This window comes from Camponotus vicinus, unplaced genomic scaffold, assembly GCF_025532165.1.
Source record: "Camponotus vicinus isolate PSW18456_S1 unplaced genomic scaffold, iyCamVici1.0 SCAF_9, whole genome shotgun sequence".
In the NCBI taxonomy this organism is placed as follows: domain Eukaryota; kingdom Metazoa; phylum Arthropoda; class Insecta; order Hymenoptera; family Formicidae; genus Camponotus; species Camponotus vicinus.
Genome location: NW_028141981.1, coordinates 13,826,926 through 13,845,363, shown reverse-complemented (window position 1 = coordinate 13,845,363; position 18,438 = coordinate 13,826,926). Strand labels below are relative to the sequence as shown.

At 32.4% G+C, this 18,438-nt stretch overlaps 2 protein-coding genes across 2 annotated transcripts in view; both read left to right on the top strand.

The window, feature by feature from the left end:
- The window catches only part of LOC145976874 (lachesin), a 371,398-nt gene that overhangs the window by 206,091 nt on the left and 146,869 nt on the right, over nt 1-18,438 (top strand). The gene's annotated exons all lie outside the window — the stretch shown is intronic.
- On the top strand, nt 16,400-17,512 carry LOC145977128 (uncharacterized). The gene is made up of 3 exons (XM_083108856.1): nt 16,400-16,507; nt 16,833-17,017; nt 17,319-17,512. The coding sequence occupies exons 2-3, from the start codon at nt 16,850-16,852 to the stop codon at nt 17,322-17,324; spliced, it is 174 nt and encodes a 57-aa protein (XP_082964982.1). The 5' UTR covers nt 16,400-16,507; nt 16,833-16,849; the 3' UTR covers nt 17,325-17,512.

The following is an 18,438-nucleotide window of genomic DNA, read 5'->3' as shown; positions in this document are numbered from 1 at the left end:
AAGATTGATAATTCTCGATTCTTGCAAAGCCAGATAATAAAAAGGAACGTTTAATTCGGCGTATATTGGCTTCGCGATGGCTAATATCGCCGTTATTATTGCAACAATTATTTCGCAGATCCGCCTGCGCAGGCGAATGATTTCGCAATTTAAAACTCGCCGGCGATTTTCTTTCCACTCGCGCTCGATGGAATGATTTACGAGCGTATAATTTATCCCACATTATATCCCGCGCCGCGAGAGAACCGCTCATCGTACATACACGGAGCTATGAAACTCCGCGCACGGTAAACATATGGTAATCAGGCGATTTGACTCATCAAGGCTCGGCTTTGTAAATGGCACGGATGTCCTCTGTAATTTATGTGATGCACGGCGCGTAAGTGCGACCGGCGGAGAACAAGCGAGCGCTCACCTCGACGCGATATCATTAAATTCAATGCGAACACGAACTGCGTATCTCTACCTGCTTGCATGCACATAGTATATATGCCGGGTGCTCCGGAGAATATGTATAATCGTCACTTTTCTGACTATAATTAAGTTATAACAAGCGATTGAAGAGATTAAGTATCCTTGAAGATTTAAGATTCGCAGATAAATAATATAAATGTATTCCTTGCGTAATGTTATTTATCTTGGATTAAATCAAATTAATTTTTGACAGATTGATTTAAGATTAAAAATTAATTGTGGAAATCACGTGCTCAGGCGCTATTTTGTTATTAAAGAATAAAGTATAAAGTATTTATTTAAAATGTTTATAATAATATTTGTTAATAAAAAATTAAAATAAATTAAAAAGTTAAAATTATATAAAATATTTGTAATAATAATGTATTCTGATGTAATGCCATCATAGACAAATAAACAGTATAATTTCATATTTTTAATTTTTTCTTATGTTCGCATCACTATCATTAGTGTACTTTCCATACTTACAATTAGACGGATAAAACATTGTAGTTTTATAAGAGGCGTAAAAAGACATTTCTCTTAGATTTCTCCAGGAATGTTCTTCATCAGATTTTTCTACGGATAAAATTATATGAGATAACGAGCGTATGTGTATACTATATTTGCAATTTATAACATATCAGATCAATTAAATGAGGGATCCCGCAGCGAGAATGCGATCGTCGCGTCAATAATGAATATATGATGAGTGTAAACTCGTCATTAGTCATGTTAATAAAGCAATTATTTTTATTGATAGTTGGTAATAACGTAAATTAACTTCATGTTTGAGATAATTGGAGCCTTATAAATATGTAAGAACGCAGAGTGAACGATGGCATTAATATTTACATTATGTTAATAAGTATATTAAACGACATCAAATGTCTTTCTAAATGATAATTTATTGTCATAAATACTGAAATGTTCATATCGATGCATACAAATTTTGATAATGTCATTATGCATTATACAATGTTCTAATATTGCACGTTGTATAATAGAGTGTAAAACTCATGTGTTAACAAAATAAAAAGTTAGTAATGTACATTATTATTTCAATTTTATTAAATGTTGACTTCAATATACACATAAAAATTTTCTTTTATCCTTTTATTTATATATATTTTATTTAATATTTTATTACTTTTTGAAGATATATTGTAAAAACATTAGAACAGGTGAGAGATTTTCCTACAAGATTAGTCAGACAGAATAGAAATAAATGTTGAAGTCACTAATAAAATAAAAATCGATATTCTAATATTATTATTTGAGAGAGTTCCCATTTGTAGATAAATACTTATTTCAACTAAATTGGGAATAAATACACATGTATGTGTCTACCGTCTGACGGCAAAATGAGATATTTAAGTGGAAGTACATTAATTTTCTGCAATATTTTATTGCGCGAAAATGTGTCATTGTAGAAAATAGATTGTAATCATTATTATTAATTGAAGCGCATAATTTGTTTATATAAAATACAGTAACTGTTGAAACAAAAATAAACTTGTCCTTTATCGACGCTTGTATTCGTACCAGCGGTCGATAGGTATAAAATCAATTATAATGTGATGAGGTTTTAAACAAATAATCAGCTATCGGTCTGGAGCAAAATAAAATTATGTCGACAGACGATCATTAATAATTTATGTGGAAAATTCTGTACGGCTAAACAATTTAGCAAATAAATTAATTTGTACATCAATATTAAATTGCATTATAAGTTTGTCCGCAATAAAAAATTGCATTTTATATTACTATATGCAATATATAGTGATTGACGATAAAATATTAGTTATTAATCGTTATTTATTGATTTAATTTTTATTATATTCTTAAAGAAGACGTATTAATAAATACTCGCAAGTATTGTTGCCTCTTTTCTACGATGCTGATTATCTCAACACTGCATTGTGCATTACTCCACATCAATAAAAGCCTGTTATGAGCATTTGACAGTTCAAATATTAATGTATGTGTAATTTTAATTCAATTGAGATATATATATTTTTTTCTTGGATTATATTATTTAGTAAAAGAAATAAATAGCGCGTGCTTTGTCATGTTCTAGTAGTGTAAAATATTATGCGTATAATATTTATTTTAGCTTATATGGAACAAGCAATTTATATGTAAGTTGTAACATTAAAATTGGTGATTAATGATATATTAATAAAGTATTTATGGAAATAATTATCATGATCACAACTTTATTTCGAAAAGCGATATAATTTATTTTCGAAAATATAGATGTGGGCCATAATTTTCTGATGGGCAATGTCCATCTATTTGCTATATGAAAGCAAACTTTTGAACGAGATATTAAGGGTAAAATATTATGAATATTCAAGACTCTCTTATAAAACTCTCTTTTTTCTTTATACCTGTCGCTGAATTACCTCATGCAATAATCTTATTAGACAAAATATAAATGTATAACACAAAACAGTTTGTAAAGATTTGGAAAAATTTGCCCGAGAGATCATAATTGCAAAATAAACAGTATATACAATTTGGCACATATTTGAAATATACCATATTTTTCATATTATTGCAATTATTTTAACGATAAAAGCATTATTCAAAATAGAAATTATTAATTATAGACACATACATATGCGCATAAAATAATAAAACAATACAGTTGTATTGTTTTATTATAAAAGAATTATTAAACGATAGTTTGTGTGCGGCAGTTATTTTACAAGAAATTCATTACAAATTTAAACGAATTTATAACATAAATATATATACTCAAATTTAGTAAAAATTTTGAGAGTTATAGTACTCGATAAATGATATAAAGATACGGATTTTGATAGCATTTTATTTTCCATTAACAAGAGAGATTAAAAGTGCGAAAGAGTTATCGTAAACGATCAATCTGTGAATGAAACCGCGTGCCGTTCTAAATTATTATCAATTGCAATTCCGCGATGAAGAGGAACTTTCTCACTGGATTGTCGAATAAACGTTGCTATTTCATTTATTTCACCCGCCCGTTAGAGAATTACGGTCCACTCCAGTAATTACTACGGATACACCATTATATAAGGGCGAAAAAAGGGGATCGGACAAGTGGGAGACGGGGGTGGACAGCGTGCATTTCAATTTGTTGTACAATTTTCTAGAGACGGATGGGTAGGGCGATCCGCTCTCGTTTCGCGAGCGAAATTACAGTTGCATACGATTTAATCGTGTGTCTGTGCGCGGGCGCGGCTGTTAATGCTACAAATTACGCTTTATCGAATTTCGACAGGGTCGAATTTGGCGGGAAAGAAGATTTCTCGGCCAACGAATTAAACAATGGATTATGTCAGTTTAATTGCGCCACACATTATGGTAACTTTCTCGTAACGTATAAAATTAGTGTAGGATATTGTTTAAGGGTAAAACGTATTGAAAACGGTATACAATAGAATGTAGTATAATTAGAGTACAGTAAGGAGTATGTCACGACTCTTCGAGCGATCCTCAGGAACTGAACTGCCTGAGCTGCATTGCTGCTTCACACTCGTCCTTACCTTGTATACCGTTGTTAGTATTATCGAACAGGAATTAATAAATATACATACATTAATAAATACACAAAGCGTAGGACGAGGGTTCTAAGAATTGGGTGAGGCTTAAAGAGAGCACACATATTACTCAGACGCTTCGGGACGCGCAACCGTGCATAATACGCGGGCCGGACAGCATATGCACTCATAAAATATCCTACATTAATTCGAGAAATTTGATTGTCAAGCCAAGAAATTATCGTATTTAAAGAATTAAATGACAGAGTAACGAATAAAACATACGTAAATTAAAGCATAATTAAAGTATAGATGTTAATGATATATTTTTTTCCGTATTCAATTCAGAGATTTGATTTTAATCTGTTTACAAATTTAGTTAAAAATATACATCCAATATTTTATATATATCATTATTTCAAAATAGATTCCAAACAATCTTGATTAAAGTGTATAATTGAAATCAAATAGTCCAATCTGTTGTGAATCGTACACGAATCATGAATATATGCATTTAGTATATATGTAGGCATTTATATTTTTTCATTTTTTTATTAATACATATTGCTGTATGGTTATCAAAAAATATAAAATAAATAATGATCTAAAGATCTTTGCAGCTTATTTTTAAAAAAATATTTCGATCGATATCTTTGTCATTGCGAGAATTATGGCATTTTTATCCATTATCCGATTGAAAATTATCAAATGTTTTCAACGATTCAAATAGATAGAAGTAACAAATCAGAAATATGAAGAAGAATATGAAGAAAATTTTCTATGTCACTCGTATTCTCAATAGAAATAGCTATACATATGTTTAGGCAGTCTATAAAGTACATTGTTTTGAGTATTAGTCGATAATTTCATATAATATTTTTAGAATAATATCAGAGTATTCGAGCAACGTTCGAAAAATTGGATACAATCATTATATTAATCCCCACTAAAATAGAAATAAATTAACTAAATCAAATGTTTAATTTTATTAAAAATATGCAAGATAATTTTTCGTTACATTTTGATTATTTCAATTGTACTATTTTTAATAGAAAATTTTGAATAAAACCGTTATCATATTTTTGCAGTTTACTTTATAATCATTTTAATTCACATTATGTGAGACATTTTCTGAAATTTTAAATGGTTTCTGTTACGTCTTTTTAGCCTGGATAATTTCTTTTTGTCCTATCAAAATGTCCTGTTTCAAAGTATGCATATTTAATTATAACTTTTTTGATATATTGATTTATAAATTTCCTTTTATTCCCTTTTTACTTTAGCTCTGCAAATTTTTTTTACATGAATGGTATTAGCTGAGTCTTTTTATTTGGATTCTGACATAAATGTCACATACAGACAGTACGTTGAAGTTGCATTCCAGCAAATATATACTTGCTTTCCTTACTGACATTTTTATGTTAGCTTGTTCCGACCTCTCTCTCTCTCTCTCTCTCTCTCTCTCTCTCTCTCTCTCTCTCTCTCTGCAATATGACAGTATCTGTTGCGTGAGAAATCGAACGGACATATTCTCGCTCGATTTCGCATTATTACTTTACATACACGACGGACGCGAGGTAGGACAGCCGGTAAAGAGAGCCTGTCGAAAGCCGAAAGCATTTTTCCGACGTCTTACGCCTCGAAAAGTTCCCCATCTGTATTTGTCCCGCTATAAATCGTCGACGGGCTGCCGCAGCTGTATCTCGCTCACGTTTTGCTTTGAGTAATGTCTTACCGACGTATTCCGGTCGCATGAGAAAGGAAAGAACGCAGTAGGAATCAATTGTGATCATAAACCTGGACATGCAAGCACGATGGTTCTGCACGATTCGCTAAAATAAAGCGTTCACGATGTATCTAATAAAAGTCGCATGTACGGAGGCAATTCTGCAATTGTGAGGAGCATTGTTCGCCGCACCTCTACGTTCGATTCTTTCGAGTCTAACATAAAGAGAGAACATATTCACTATATTCATGAGATGAGTATTAGACAGCTATATATTAAATGCGATGAGGGTACAAGCTAATATCGATGATTTTCGAGTATAAGAATCCAGAATTTATGGCTTTAAGGGTTCCATAACGGTCCACGAATACATAGATTGAAATATCGGCTTTTAGAAATGGATCATAAAAGACAATGAAACAATCAATAAATCCTTGAAGTTTGATTAAATAAAATTGAATAACCGCTCTCTCGCCAAGAATATTGATTTTTTATTAATAATTGTCGCGTTTCCTGCTAATGTTGAAACGATTACGAATCTTCCCGTTATTTATTCCACTGTAAATTAAAGAACAATTAGCGGCGGTTAAAATTATTTTGAGAATTATACGAGTTGTAAAAACTCACGCGGACGAAAGCTCGCAGAGAGAAAGAAAGAATAGAAAATTATCTGTCATAAAAGAGCTGTTATCGTGCGAATATCGTGTAAATGCGAAATTTGGAATGCCTCGAACGATACGCGCATCTCATTCCGAAAGTCGCTGACACGGTCCCTCATTTGCGATAGGGTCAAACTGTCGGGCGTCTTCTAGCACTGGGAACGAAGGTGTATTCCCATTTTAGCTGCTTGGGGGGCGAGTCCATGCTCCGGCTTGCGTCTATCTGTTGAGATTTCCTCGACTACGTGATCGGAGTGCCGATGCCTGTGAGGGACGCCGAGACATATTCTGACGCAAGTTCGCGCGCGCTATTGCGATTTGGAAGGGCATCTTGCGAAATTGTATGGAGCATCCGATGCTGATACGACCGATCGAAGTGATTCCTTTTACACACTCCATTCATGTGGGAAATTATTTTCACATATTATTTTCGAAAGTAAAGGTTATGCTCCATTTTCATTTCTCCCATTATTTTCTAATAAATCAGGAAGGACTAGAAATTGCATAAAGTGAATAAAATATGCGTATGCGTTTTTTGTAAGAAAAATATTAAAAATAGAAATAAAGATTTTTCGATGATAATAATATTATCACCTTTTTCAGTATATTTTCAGTATATTTTCAGTATATTATTATTATCTTTTTGTTATTAAAGAATATTTCTTGTTTTTTTAAATTATCATTTTTTTGCTATCGCGTAAAAAGATATAATAAAATATTAAATAATTTTGAAACTCGCATTCACAGGTAAAGATTATTTTTATATTATATACGGCAATTTTTTTTCCAAATTTTTTTTTTCGTTTGTAGTTTCTATTACCTTTGTAGTTGTTGGAGTAACAATATATAATTTAATTATATAGCTGTAGCAAATTCTAATTTGGTGTTAGGTTAGGTTAAAAGTGGCCTGTAATTAATTCGAGCGTCCTTGTAACTAAAGCTACAAAGCGCGCTTTGAACAACTTGTAATCTGTTGGCCGCAAGTTTTTACTTTAGAAAAATATTACTTTTTTTCTATAACATAAATATTTTATATATTATTTGCATTTTTTAATAATAGGGATCTTTTACGGATATTATTTGTTTTGTTTTTAATAATATATAATATATAAATTGATCATTATGTTTAATATTATCATGATTTTTAAGAAGTTCAGGAGATTAATATACATTAAAATATCACAGACTGTGATAAAATATGAGAAAGAGGAAGAGAAAAAATCTTGATTTTATAATTTAATCAAATTGAAATGAAAATAACGATATAAAAGCGATGCAAAGATTATTCCTAGTATAATTACATCCTGTCAATGTGGTTTTCAACATTTCATTATTTGTACGTTCGTTTTATCATGATTATTTTTTTTTCAACGAAGACCAAACGGCCATAGACGTTGAACGAAAGGCGAAAAAAAACCAATATCGTGCTGCTGGCAGTAAATTCGCTAAATATTTATCGCGACTGTGCACGATGCGCGCATGACTACGCACGTATTTCGATCAAAAATTCATGAAGCGCAGCATAGTGTATTTGCCTTTACAATTCGAACGAGGAAACATTCAACGTATTTAGCGTTCTTGTTTCAAGAAGAGATTCATCTAGATGACAGCTTTCATTAAATGGATCTTTCGTTGTTGGTTTAATGTATTGTAAGCGCGCAAGACAAACATTATTTCCCTCGACGTTATTTTTTCTACGCGGAACGTATTCCGCCGATATCGCGTTGAAAATGATCAATGCGTTTCCCGAATCTACACGATTATTCTCGCGGGCGGTTGCAACAAAGGGTTGTTCCGATAAACTAACAAAAGGGCGAGCTCGCGGTGGATTTCTGTGTAAGGCGTCGAGCGACACACGAGTAGGGCAGGGTTACGAATACGGGGTTACGGCATTACTATCCTGATAATGGAGTGGCGGTCAATGGAGCGATAGATCGCGCCGTGGAGACGGTGCGCTGTAACGCGCGGGAGCCGAGCAAGCTCCCGAGGGAACCGCTCTCTCACCCCTTCGCCTGCCAGTTTCAGGCCACGTATAGCGACCGTCGTCGTTTCACCTCCCTGTCTTTCTCACGGCTCTGTTATTCGATTCCCTTCTGCACTTTCTCCCTCTCCTTCTCTCTCTCTCTCTCTTTCTCCCCCTTTCTCACCCGTCGATTCCTATCGGCCGGAGGAGACGTTCCCGCGCCGAATGCGCCTTCTTGACGTAATGTAGGGTTGCTACCGCTTTCGCAGAGGCTGTCGCACGGAAACTGCAGTGCGCCTGGACAAAAGTGTTTTCCAAAGTCGATGATACTCGTCACGTTTTTCCATAGATAGGTACAAATGCACGCGCGCCTGTCGAAGAGAAGAATTTAAGAATTTAAGATCGTTGGGTCGCGAGTATCTGCGAGAGGGTTCTGCAAATACCTAAGATTCTATTGATCCAATCGCGCAGTTTTATTATTTATTTCACGATAAGATTTGTATTGATTGGGATATATGTTGCGTGTATTTATACTAAAGAGAAGGAGAGAGAGAGACACACAATATCGTATCTAAATTACAGTCATATTTACTCGATTCACGCCACAAATTCACGTAGAGCAGTGTGCGTGCGCTATTCGACTATTGTGTCTGCCTACCGCAACTATTCGGTGCTACGACGTTCAATATTGACAGATAATATTATGCTCACTTGTGATTTCCTATGCGATTAGAAATTCATGTATAGTTACACACTAATCTGATTCAATACAAAAAATAATAAACATTATTATATACATTATATAATGAAAGCTTACATTGATTCTTCAAATTCGATAAAACTTGTAGGTCTAATCTAGGATAAAAATTCCGACTTTTGATATATATATATATATATATATATATATATATATATATATATATTCTGATATTTATGTAATTATTGTTTGCTTGCGTGCTTCTTCTATGAATAAGTTGTCAGATAGAATTCATGTCAATTTAAATATGACTCATCCTTGTTCGTTCTAAGAACGAGAATTAAATTGGTCAAGTTGAACAAACATATTCGCTTGATAGGGATAAGGGGACGTTTATGTGAAATAAATATACATTTGTCTCGCTGCGTAACGTGTATTAATATTAGAGGGAGGAGATTGAATGGGATAAGCTTGCAAACACTGTCAAGTGTTGGTCTAGTCAAGCTTTGACCACTCGTGTGAAAACATTACACACAATCCTTGTTCTGAAGTAAAAGTTACCTTAAGTTAGTTGCCTTAAAGTTGCCTTAAGTTGATTGCCTTCTGACTAAACCCAACAGTTTGTAAGATTCAGTGGACAATAGTGCTAATTGGAAATCTGTAAGTCAATTGATTTGCCAACTATTACAAAAAATTTATCTCGATATCTACTTTTGAAAGTAAATGGCTCATGTACAATGATTTATTTATTTACATTAAAAAAATTAGTATATAATATTTTGCAATATATTAGAAGGCTGGAACAGCATTCAATAAAAGATTAATATATTTATATATATAATTTATATATATAGTTAAATATAAATATATACTTTACATGTATTTCATAAAAAATTATTTTTTCAGAGCTATATATATGACATGAGATTCAATTTGTATATCGTCATATTATTGTCAATAGTGGCGACTGCGGCCTGCATAATGCCAATAAAACTTCTATGGAAGCAACAGAAAATAAAGCCAAAAATGCGGCTTCGTAGAACACGACTACCCGCACTTCCATGCCAATCTAACATTTTTAACACTTGCAAGATTATAAAATAATTTATCTGTGTGTAATGTGACGTAAAATGCAGAAATGATTAGCATGAAACTTGATGTTACATGTATTATGTGGCAATATTATGTGCACACATATTTTAATATTTTATAATTTAATGAGTTTCGAATATAAATCATTCGAAACCAAACCATATCAAATAATATTCACAATATTTTTGATTTCATGCTGAGCAGTTCTGATTATTACTACAAATAAAAAATGTTATTAATAGATAATAATATTTATATATTATTATATAAATAAAAAATATTAAAAATTACAATAAAAATATTAAAGCATAACATGATGTAGTAGAAGATTTGCTAAACAATCGATAAACTGCATTATATGTACTAACATTATGTTTCCTAACAGTGTAATAAAGTAAGTAAATAATAAATTTATACGCGTACATATATATAATGTACATATATTTATTCAAACAGATAATTGAACCTGTTATTATGAACCGATAATTATTGACGTAAAAGTAATTGGTAAATTGTTTTTTAATAAAAAAGAGGGAAATTATTAAATCATTTTCCTTTTTCCCTCAAAGTAATATTATTTTATACAGGGTGTTCGGAAATTCAATCGACAAATTTTCAGAGATTGTCGGGGGCACCATAAGAATCATTTTTTGCAAATGAACCTGGGGTCGGAAACGTATCATTACATCGCTACGGCATACGGAGTGTTCGAAAGAGTCGGGACCTCGAAATATCACAAAAAATAGAAGTTTTACAAAAAATTGTTTCAAACAAAAGTTGTAGGGTGTAAAAAGGTCTATTTACTGGCGCCATGTGTTTGACCTTGGATGGCGTCGCCAACGTCACGACAAGGCCACCTTGAATTTTTGAAATGGAACCCTCCACTTTTTATTGCATATTCTTGTAGCCCTTCTCGAGACCTTTTCAAAGCACTAATTTTACCAACTTTAAGTAAGCCGTTTCGAAGTTATTGAAGTTATAAAGTTTTTCCTGATAAGTCGACGACTGTAGCTATCGTATTATTATCCGCGAATGAAGGTAGAAGTGATAAATGATGGTGGATCTACTTTTATAACTGACCGATGCGTATGATATTTTGGGCCATTTTTTATTACAGACATTCGAGCAAATAAAAACCTTCATTTTTTTGTAGACTTGAGTTTGTACTCCAAACAGTACTGTTGTGCACTGTTGTTAAAGCACGTATCCGATTGAAATCATCATCTAGAAAATAAAGTATTTTATTTCTGATTTCTGATACTATTTCTTTCTGACCAAATGCGACATAGAGCGATACTCTTGGTACGAGTATGCAGACATGATTGCTGTGCTTGGCGACGTCATCCAAGGTCAAACACATGGCGCCAGTAAATAGACCTTTTTACACCCTACAACTTTTGTTTGAAACAATTTTTTGTAAAACTTCTATTTTTTGTGATATTTCGAGGTCCCGACTTTTTCGAACACTCTGTATGCCGTAGTGATGTAATGACACGTTTCCGACCCCAGGTTCATTTGCAAAAAATGGTTCTTATGTTGCCCCCGACAATCTCTGAAAATTTGTCGATTGAATTTCCGAACACCCTGTATATTTATTTTATTGTATTTTTAATGAAATAGAATAAGCACAATTATGTATAAAGCTCGTTACATCTTGTTCCCGCGTGCATATTATTTTAATTATTCGTTAAGTTATGATGATACATGGATATTTTTTCTCTCAAAGTTTATAAAGTCAGAGATGTCCAGTAGCAAGTTTCACATCTGCTCGTAAATTCAAACGCTTAGAATCTGTCATGAAAATACGCTCGAAGATAAAGCGACTCACTTTCAAAACTAGGTAAATGCCTCGTCATATGGAGTCAAAGCAACGCCTTGTGCAGTATGAATATTTACTACCGGAGATGATTTTTGTAAGCTTTGAAGGACTAGCGAGTTCTCAATGGTATCTCAGTTCCTTTCAACAGCAGACTGTAGCATATTTTAGAGATTTCCGCGGCCCATTTCTATGCTTATTTCAATTTTGCATTTTATTTCATACAGAAAGTAGCGTTAGCTATTTTCACATACTATTATTATAAATAAAATATGATATCTTCGTCGCGCACACTTTCTAAGAAAAGCAACGTTCGAGTAAAGAATATTGTTTCCATTATTTTTGATGATATTTATATTAATGAAGTTTATCAACTTTAATAAAAGTTTGACCGATAAATGTTCTCTCCCCCGTTCCCCCAAAAATATATTTCTGCCAAATTGTTAATAATTTAGCATTAATCAATCGAAAATTAAGATATTAATGAGAAAATGAATATGAACTGCAACTGTGTATTCAATATAACATGTCACTTCTTCTTAATAGCAAACATTTCTCAAGTAAATAAATGGCCACCTGCTTTTATATGAATCATCTTGTAACGTCAATGACGTCGCGTTTTACCATGGCGATAGAGGCAGCCCGTTCCACTTTGAAGTGAACTGCGAAACGACATTGGTTACGATCGAAATAAATGGTCTCTGCGATAGAAGATGGAGGAGGAACGTTAACGTGATGGAGGTAGAATTCGTCGTAGTTTTATTCTGATGTTGGGCTCACGTTCAATCGTGCAGGTGGAAAGGGGGTTGTAGGGACGTGGGTGGTTATGGGAGTAGCGGTAAGGCGCTGCAGACACTCTCAGACCCGGTTCGATCCGCCGATTGCTAAAAGAATCAAATAAAGGGCGATGCTTCCTTTCGCTGATGTCATGCATACGTTCGTTTGGCGCGTAATCACTTTTGCGTAGAAAAATTTGTATTCTTCATCTTTTTCATTCCTTTTATCAGGGTTTATAAATGCTTCTATCTAGCAAACGGTAAAAATTCGTGATGTACATTAATATAATGCCTGTAATATATAATAGAGAAAAATATAAATTAGAAAATTATGAAGAAAACATGGCAAAGTATATTATACTTCTATTTGTTGTTTCTCATTTGGCATTATTGTTCTTGATATTATTGTGTTGATATTTTGTCCTCCGTAAAAGTACATAATGAAAGAAAATAAAGATTGTTTTAAGATATGACTCGAAAGTACTTTTATTTTTATAAATTTAAAAATATTAGAAATATCTTATAATTTGATACAAATTTTTCTGCTTGGTATTACGTAACTAAATTGATATACTAATTTATAATTTTAATATGCGTACTGCTTTTATTTTTCTTTTTACTAAAATATTTTTAAAACCTTTCTAAATTTCTATTAAAGCTATCAAGTTTTTGTAACTTATTAATCATTTAACTTTCTATTTAAATCGTTGTATATAGATTTTATTTTCCAAAATATGAAATTCAATGTGAAATTTTATTTGTCTATTTTTATGCTCCTGATAGCGATGGCGGTCCTTGCGTGCCGATCTCCAATCAGACAATAATCTCCAGGTGGTTGGGAACCAATTTCGTCTTTCCCCAGTCACGAACCGTTTAACTTCTTATTAAATTTCCTTATTAAAAGAATAATTAAGTAACTCTGCCGGTATTTATTTATTTATATTCCCGTCGAATATTGTAAAATGATACATTCGCTGATACTAATCGCTTCTTTGTTTTCGTGATGTGATTATTGATTACGTAAAAAGCAAATTGCTATAAATGAATATATGCTTAAATACTTTGCAATGAGAATACAAAATAAAATTCAAAGTATTATTTGTTATTTTGCACATCTTTTCTATCATTGTATAAGCGTAGCGCAATCAAAAAATTTTTAATTTATATCTGTAACAATATTAAACTAGCGTATATTATAATTTACTTTCTTTATGAAAATGCTTTAGAAAAGGATATATTTTATTTTTCCAATAATTTTTAGTGCGTTGTAAGAGTATAATAGACTTTTGTTGTTTCCATTTCTATACGAGAAAGTTTAAGTTTAAAGTGTACCGCCATTACTTCTATCAGCGAATATCTCGTGCAATGTCGTTATTTTTGACTTTCGCCCAGGATTCGAGCGGTTCCCCATGTTTCCGCGATCCTATAAACGACTGACTCCTCGTTGTCTGTAGATCTGATAACACTAATTACGTTAATACATTACACGAGTGGGAGCTCCGAAATAACGAGTACACCGCCCAGTTCCATGTGCAGCCGGTTGCATTTACCTCTGGCAATGCCTATCGCGTAGGTGGGTAGAGACGAGGGTGTCCTAATTACCTACCGCCCGGCGAGACGCCTTCTTGCCCGCATGTAAACACCTTCATTACCACTGAACTGCTCCATAAAATATTTCCCCGGGATAGCTGTTCGGTATAGGTAATAACCCCAATCCACACGGAACTCTATAAAATGTCGCTCCTTATGGACACTAACTTAGAACGAGAGGTAATTATTGACCGTTATATTTGAGAAGCTTATTACTGTTATGATGTTATTATAATACAATCGTGATAAAAATATAGAATGCGGTCTCTGTTTGCAATAAGAACTCAACGTGATACGCTTTTATCATTCATCTAACAAGCTATTCTTTTTAAGGATCTTTCTGCGAAATAAACGAACCGCGAATATTATTTCCAGTGCAATTTTCATTTACAACATGGTAATTGAATATGTATTGTATCATAAATTTCCTTCTGCCCCAGAAAGCCAAAATTCACTCAGATATATAATAACGTAATATCAGATATAATTATCAGGTATAATTGATATCAGATATAATTAATAATATTATTGAATATCCTGAAAAAATAATAACTATAAATATATGCATTGGAATCACTTTCAATTTACTATGTTCGTTAAGTTTATTATTTTTATTTATTATTTTAATATTTTAAAATATGCCTGTGAAATAATGAACGTAAAGCAATTTTTAGCTAAAAATATTAAATTGTTTCCGTAATAATACATGAAATTGATCGTTTATAGTTAGCTGTTCTATTATATTTTTTCTCAGACATATGCTAAGAGGAATAAGACATAGTGGAAATGCGTCGGTGTAAGGCCGAGGATTCAGGCTCAGGAAATACCTTGGCTTCTTCGCGAGATACTATCTAGCTTTCTCGTATCAACGAGTAAACGACTTCGAACCAGCCATCTTATATTTCATGTCCGAGTAAAAGTTCCTGTAGCAACCGTGGTCGCATCGATACCTTCGGTCGCGTGAAAACTCCTCTCTGTCGCTAAAAGATATGATGTATATTCTTAAGAGATAAGTATTCTCGTAATTTTTATGCGAGCTCTGTCGCTCTCTCTACATTTTTCTACAAATAGATAATCTTTTTGCAGTTCAAAATTATTTTCGTATCATGTCTGATGATAAATATTTATCTACGATTGCCTGAGTCGTATTAATGCGTTTCCAATTTAGCAATCTGAGTTTATATAAAATATATAGATTATAAATATATTAATATGTAATATATAAGAGACAACGTTTATAAAAATATCAATGTTTATCATATTAATCCCAATGTTTATCATATTAATGCCAATGTATCACGCGCGTTTCCTCTGCCAGATATTATCTTACAAGTTGAAATATTTAGTTCAAAATTTTATAAAAATCACGTACCTACGTTTTTTATTATTGTCCAGATGTCCTATGTAATTTTTATTTAGTTTATATATACTTGATTAATGTCATTACATAAATTGTTTTTTGTATTTCGGCGGTTATATATTAATTTTCATTTTTTTGTACTGTTGGCGCTCGATTAAAACTCTCTTTGTAATTTCATTCTCTTCCCGCAACAATTTATTGTGAAATAAAGGCCTTTTTGAAATAAATAGAAATGCCTATCTTCCTTTAAACCGCACAGAACATTTAATTACCAACATGTCTAAACGGTTTATTTCACAAAATCTTTTTCAGATATTATCCATGCAATTTTACTGTAGTCCATGCAGTTTTTTATATACAGTTTTTTTATATACAGTAGCCGTTTTGTATATAAAGCTGGAAGAACTATACAGGCGTACAGAATAAAAGAATCGAAACAATGATAATGTTGTTATTTGTGCGGAAAAACGCCTTCGTGAAAAAAAATCAGAATGCTGTTAGTAAAGATCGCATTCACGTGCGTAAAAGAAATCCAATTTGCAGATTCTACGAGAAATTCCGAAATGTACAAAAAGTGTATAAGTCCAAACTAATAAAATTGCGTCAGATAAATCATCAACAGAGTGTGCGAGGTCATTGGCTATCGTTATGGTAGCGATAAGGTGAAGTCTGAGGGATTTCCGTGGAACTTGGAACTTGCGCTCTCGTGTTTTTCGGTCGTAATAAGAAGTTGCCTACTTCAGCTGTCTACTACAGTAACATCACGACTTATATTTCACACAATGCCGATATATAAGTGGCGTGTAACATAGGCTGCACATTTCGAGTTCTGCTGCAACCAGACTAAGGTATAGTAGAATAAGGAAGAATCGCGATTTAGTGTCTATAATTCTAAAAAAAAGTTAATTATTTTATAATGACATTTTATTCTATCATTATATTTATAGTTTTAATGAATTATTGATTTAATTATATCATAAAGTAGCTTTATATCAAAAGATTTTTTTATTTATCTTATTATAATATAAATTCTTCAATAATCTTTCCTATATCACTTATCGTTAGTTGTTATATAAAAAAAATTAGTTGTCTTTATTTGCATGAAAGAGAAAGATCAAAAGTATGAAATTGTTATTTTTTATTTATATAACGGTATTTTTTATTTCTTATTAGATTTCTACCAGAACAATATGAAGTTCCCAATGTGCATGATGTTGCTGGTTGCAATTTGCGCTTTGTTTGCCAATATTCAAGCATTCCCGACACATACACCTGGATTTCCAGACATACCTGGATCAGGCCGTCCCAATCCCGGTCCATTTATTCCTCAACCATGGCCTCAACCGACGTTACCAAAAGTGAGTATAATAATCAATATTTATATTTTTTTGAAAAATTGTAAAATACTCGATTTCCTTTGATATAAAAGAATTGCAAGTCTTATATTTACACTTTTTAGAATAATTACGAGATACAAAAAAAAACGCAATTTATTTTTATTATTTTTGAATACTCTTTGTTATATGAAATGTATAAAAGTTTATTTGTTTATGTGTAAAAAAGTTTACAGAGTTGCATAATTATTAAATTGAAATATTAAATTATTCAAATGTTGTATTTAAGAATGTTACTAAAAATATTTTTATTATTTTTTTGCAGATTTAATAATTCATGGATTCGTGAAATTAATAATCTGATGATATCTAAATGGGACTTTAACTGCTCTCATTATTCAAGATTAAAAAATTAGATGAAGTTTACACTTGTGCTATTTTAAATGTACCTTACTTTTTATTAATCAAAAGTTTTCAAATAAATCAATAAAAATTAAATAAAGAGAACTTTCTAAAGTACCACAAAAAGAGGGAATTTGTATACTTATTTATATTTATACATCAATAATATAAGATATATTTCGATTTATTCAATTTTTTTCTTTAATGGTCTACTTGCAATTTGTTTTTATAATACTTGCAATACTCTTAGATTCTCTCGCGTAAGCGATCACGTAAAACAATCAGAGGCAAAGACACCCTGGAGCAAACTCAATCTGGAAAAACATTTTCTGCCGTGAAAAGCGATATTTCAATTAAATCTTTAATCAAACGGCAGCATGGCAGTCTGCATCTTGGGTGACCATAAATCGCGTTAATGGAAAATGACTTTTCTTATTAGCAAGTTATTTGTACTAGCTTAAAGTGCTGCAACAGGAATATTGCTTCTAAGCTTTCGTCCGGTAAGAGTTTTGCGAGCGAAATCGATACGTGCTTTCCACACGAGATATTTGAAGTAGACATTTCATTTCACGTATTTATAGCGTAATATTTTTGTTTTTTACATTTCTCTCTTCCTCTCTCTCAAAGCAATCAACTATTTATTTAAACAAACACGAGTTTCATAGTTCGAGTGAAGAATTAGTAAACTACTTGGCACTTTCGAAGCAAACGAGATGAACCAGTCTAAGAGAGCAACTTTGGAAGATGTATCCAACCATCTGTGACAAGTGTTGCATACGACAGTATAATATAAATGGTGAATTTGGTAAAATCCTTCCATGTAATGAACATCGTGATATTAGACGCGGTTGTGTAGCCGAGTACTTTCTCTTTGCTCTTCTGCATTTTACCGAGTTTCTACGTTAATGCGATAAGAGAGCAGTCTCAGTCGAGCCAGGCCATAACTTAAATTGCTCGCTTCTTCGTCGTAGCTAATGCGAAGCGATACTTAAAGCGGAACAATCGCGGCGCGCCAGTCAGCTTTATTTCCCGCCCGTTTTGAT

What these genes read in the sequence shown, in the direction of transcription:
- LOC145977128 (XM_083108856.1), top strand. Translation starts at nt 16,850, where the DNA reads ATGAAGTTCCCAATGTGCATGATGTTGCTGGTTGCAATTTGCGCTTTG.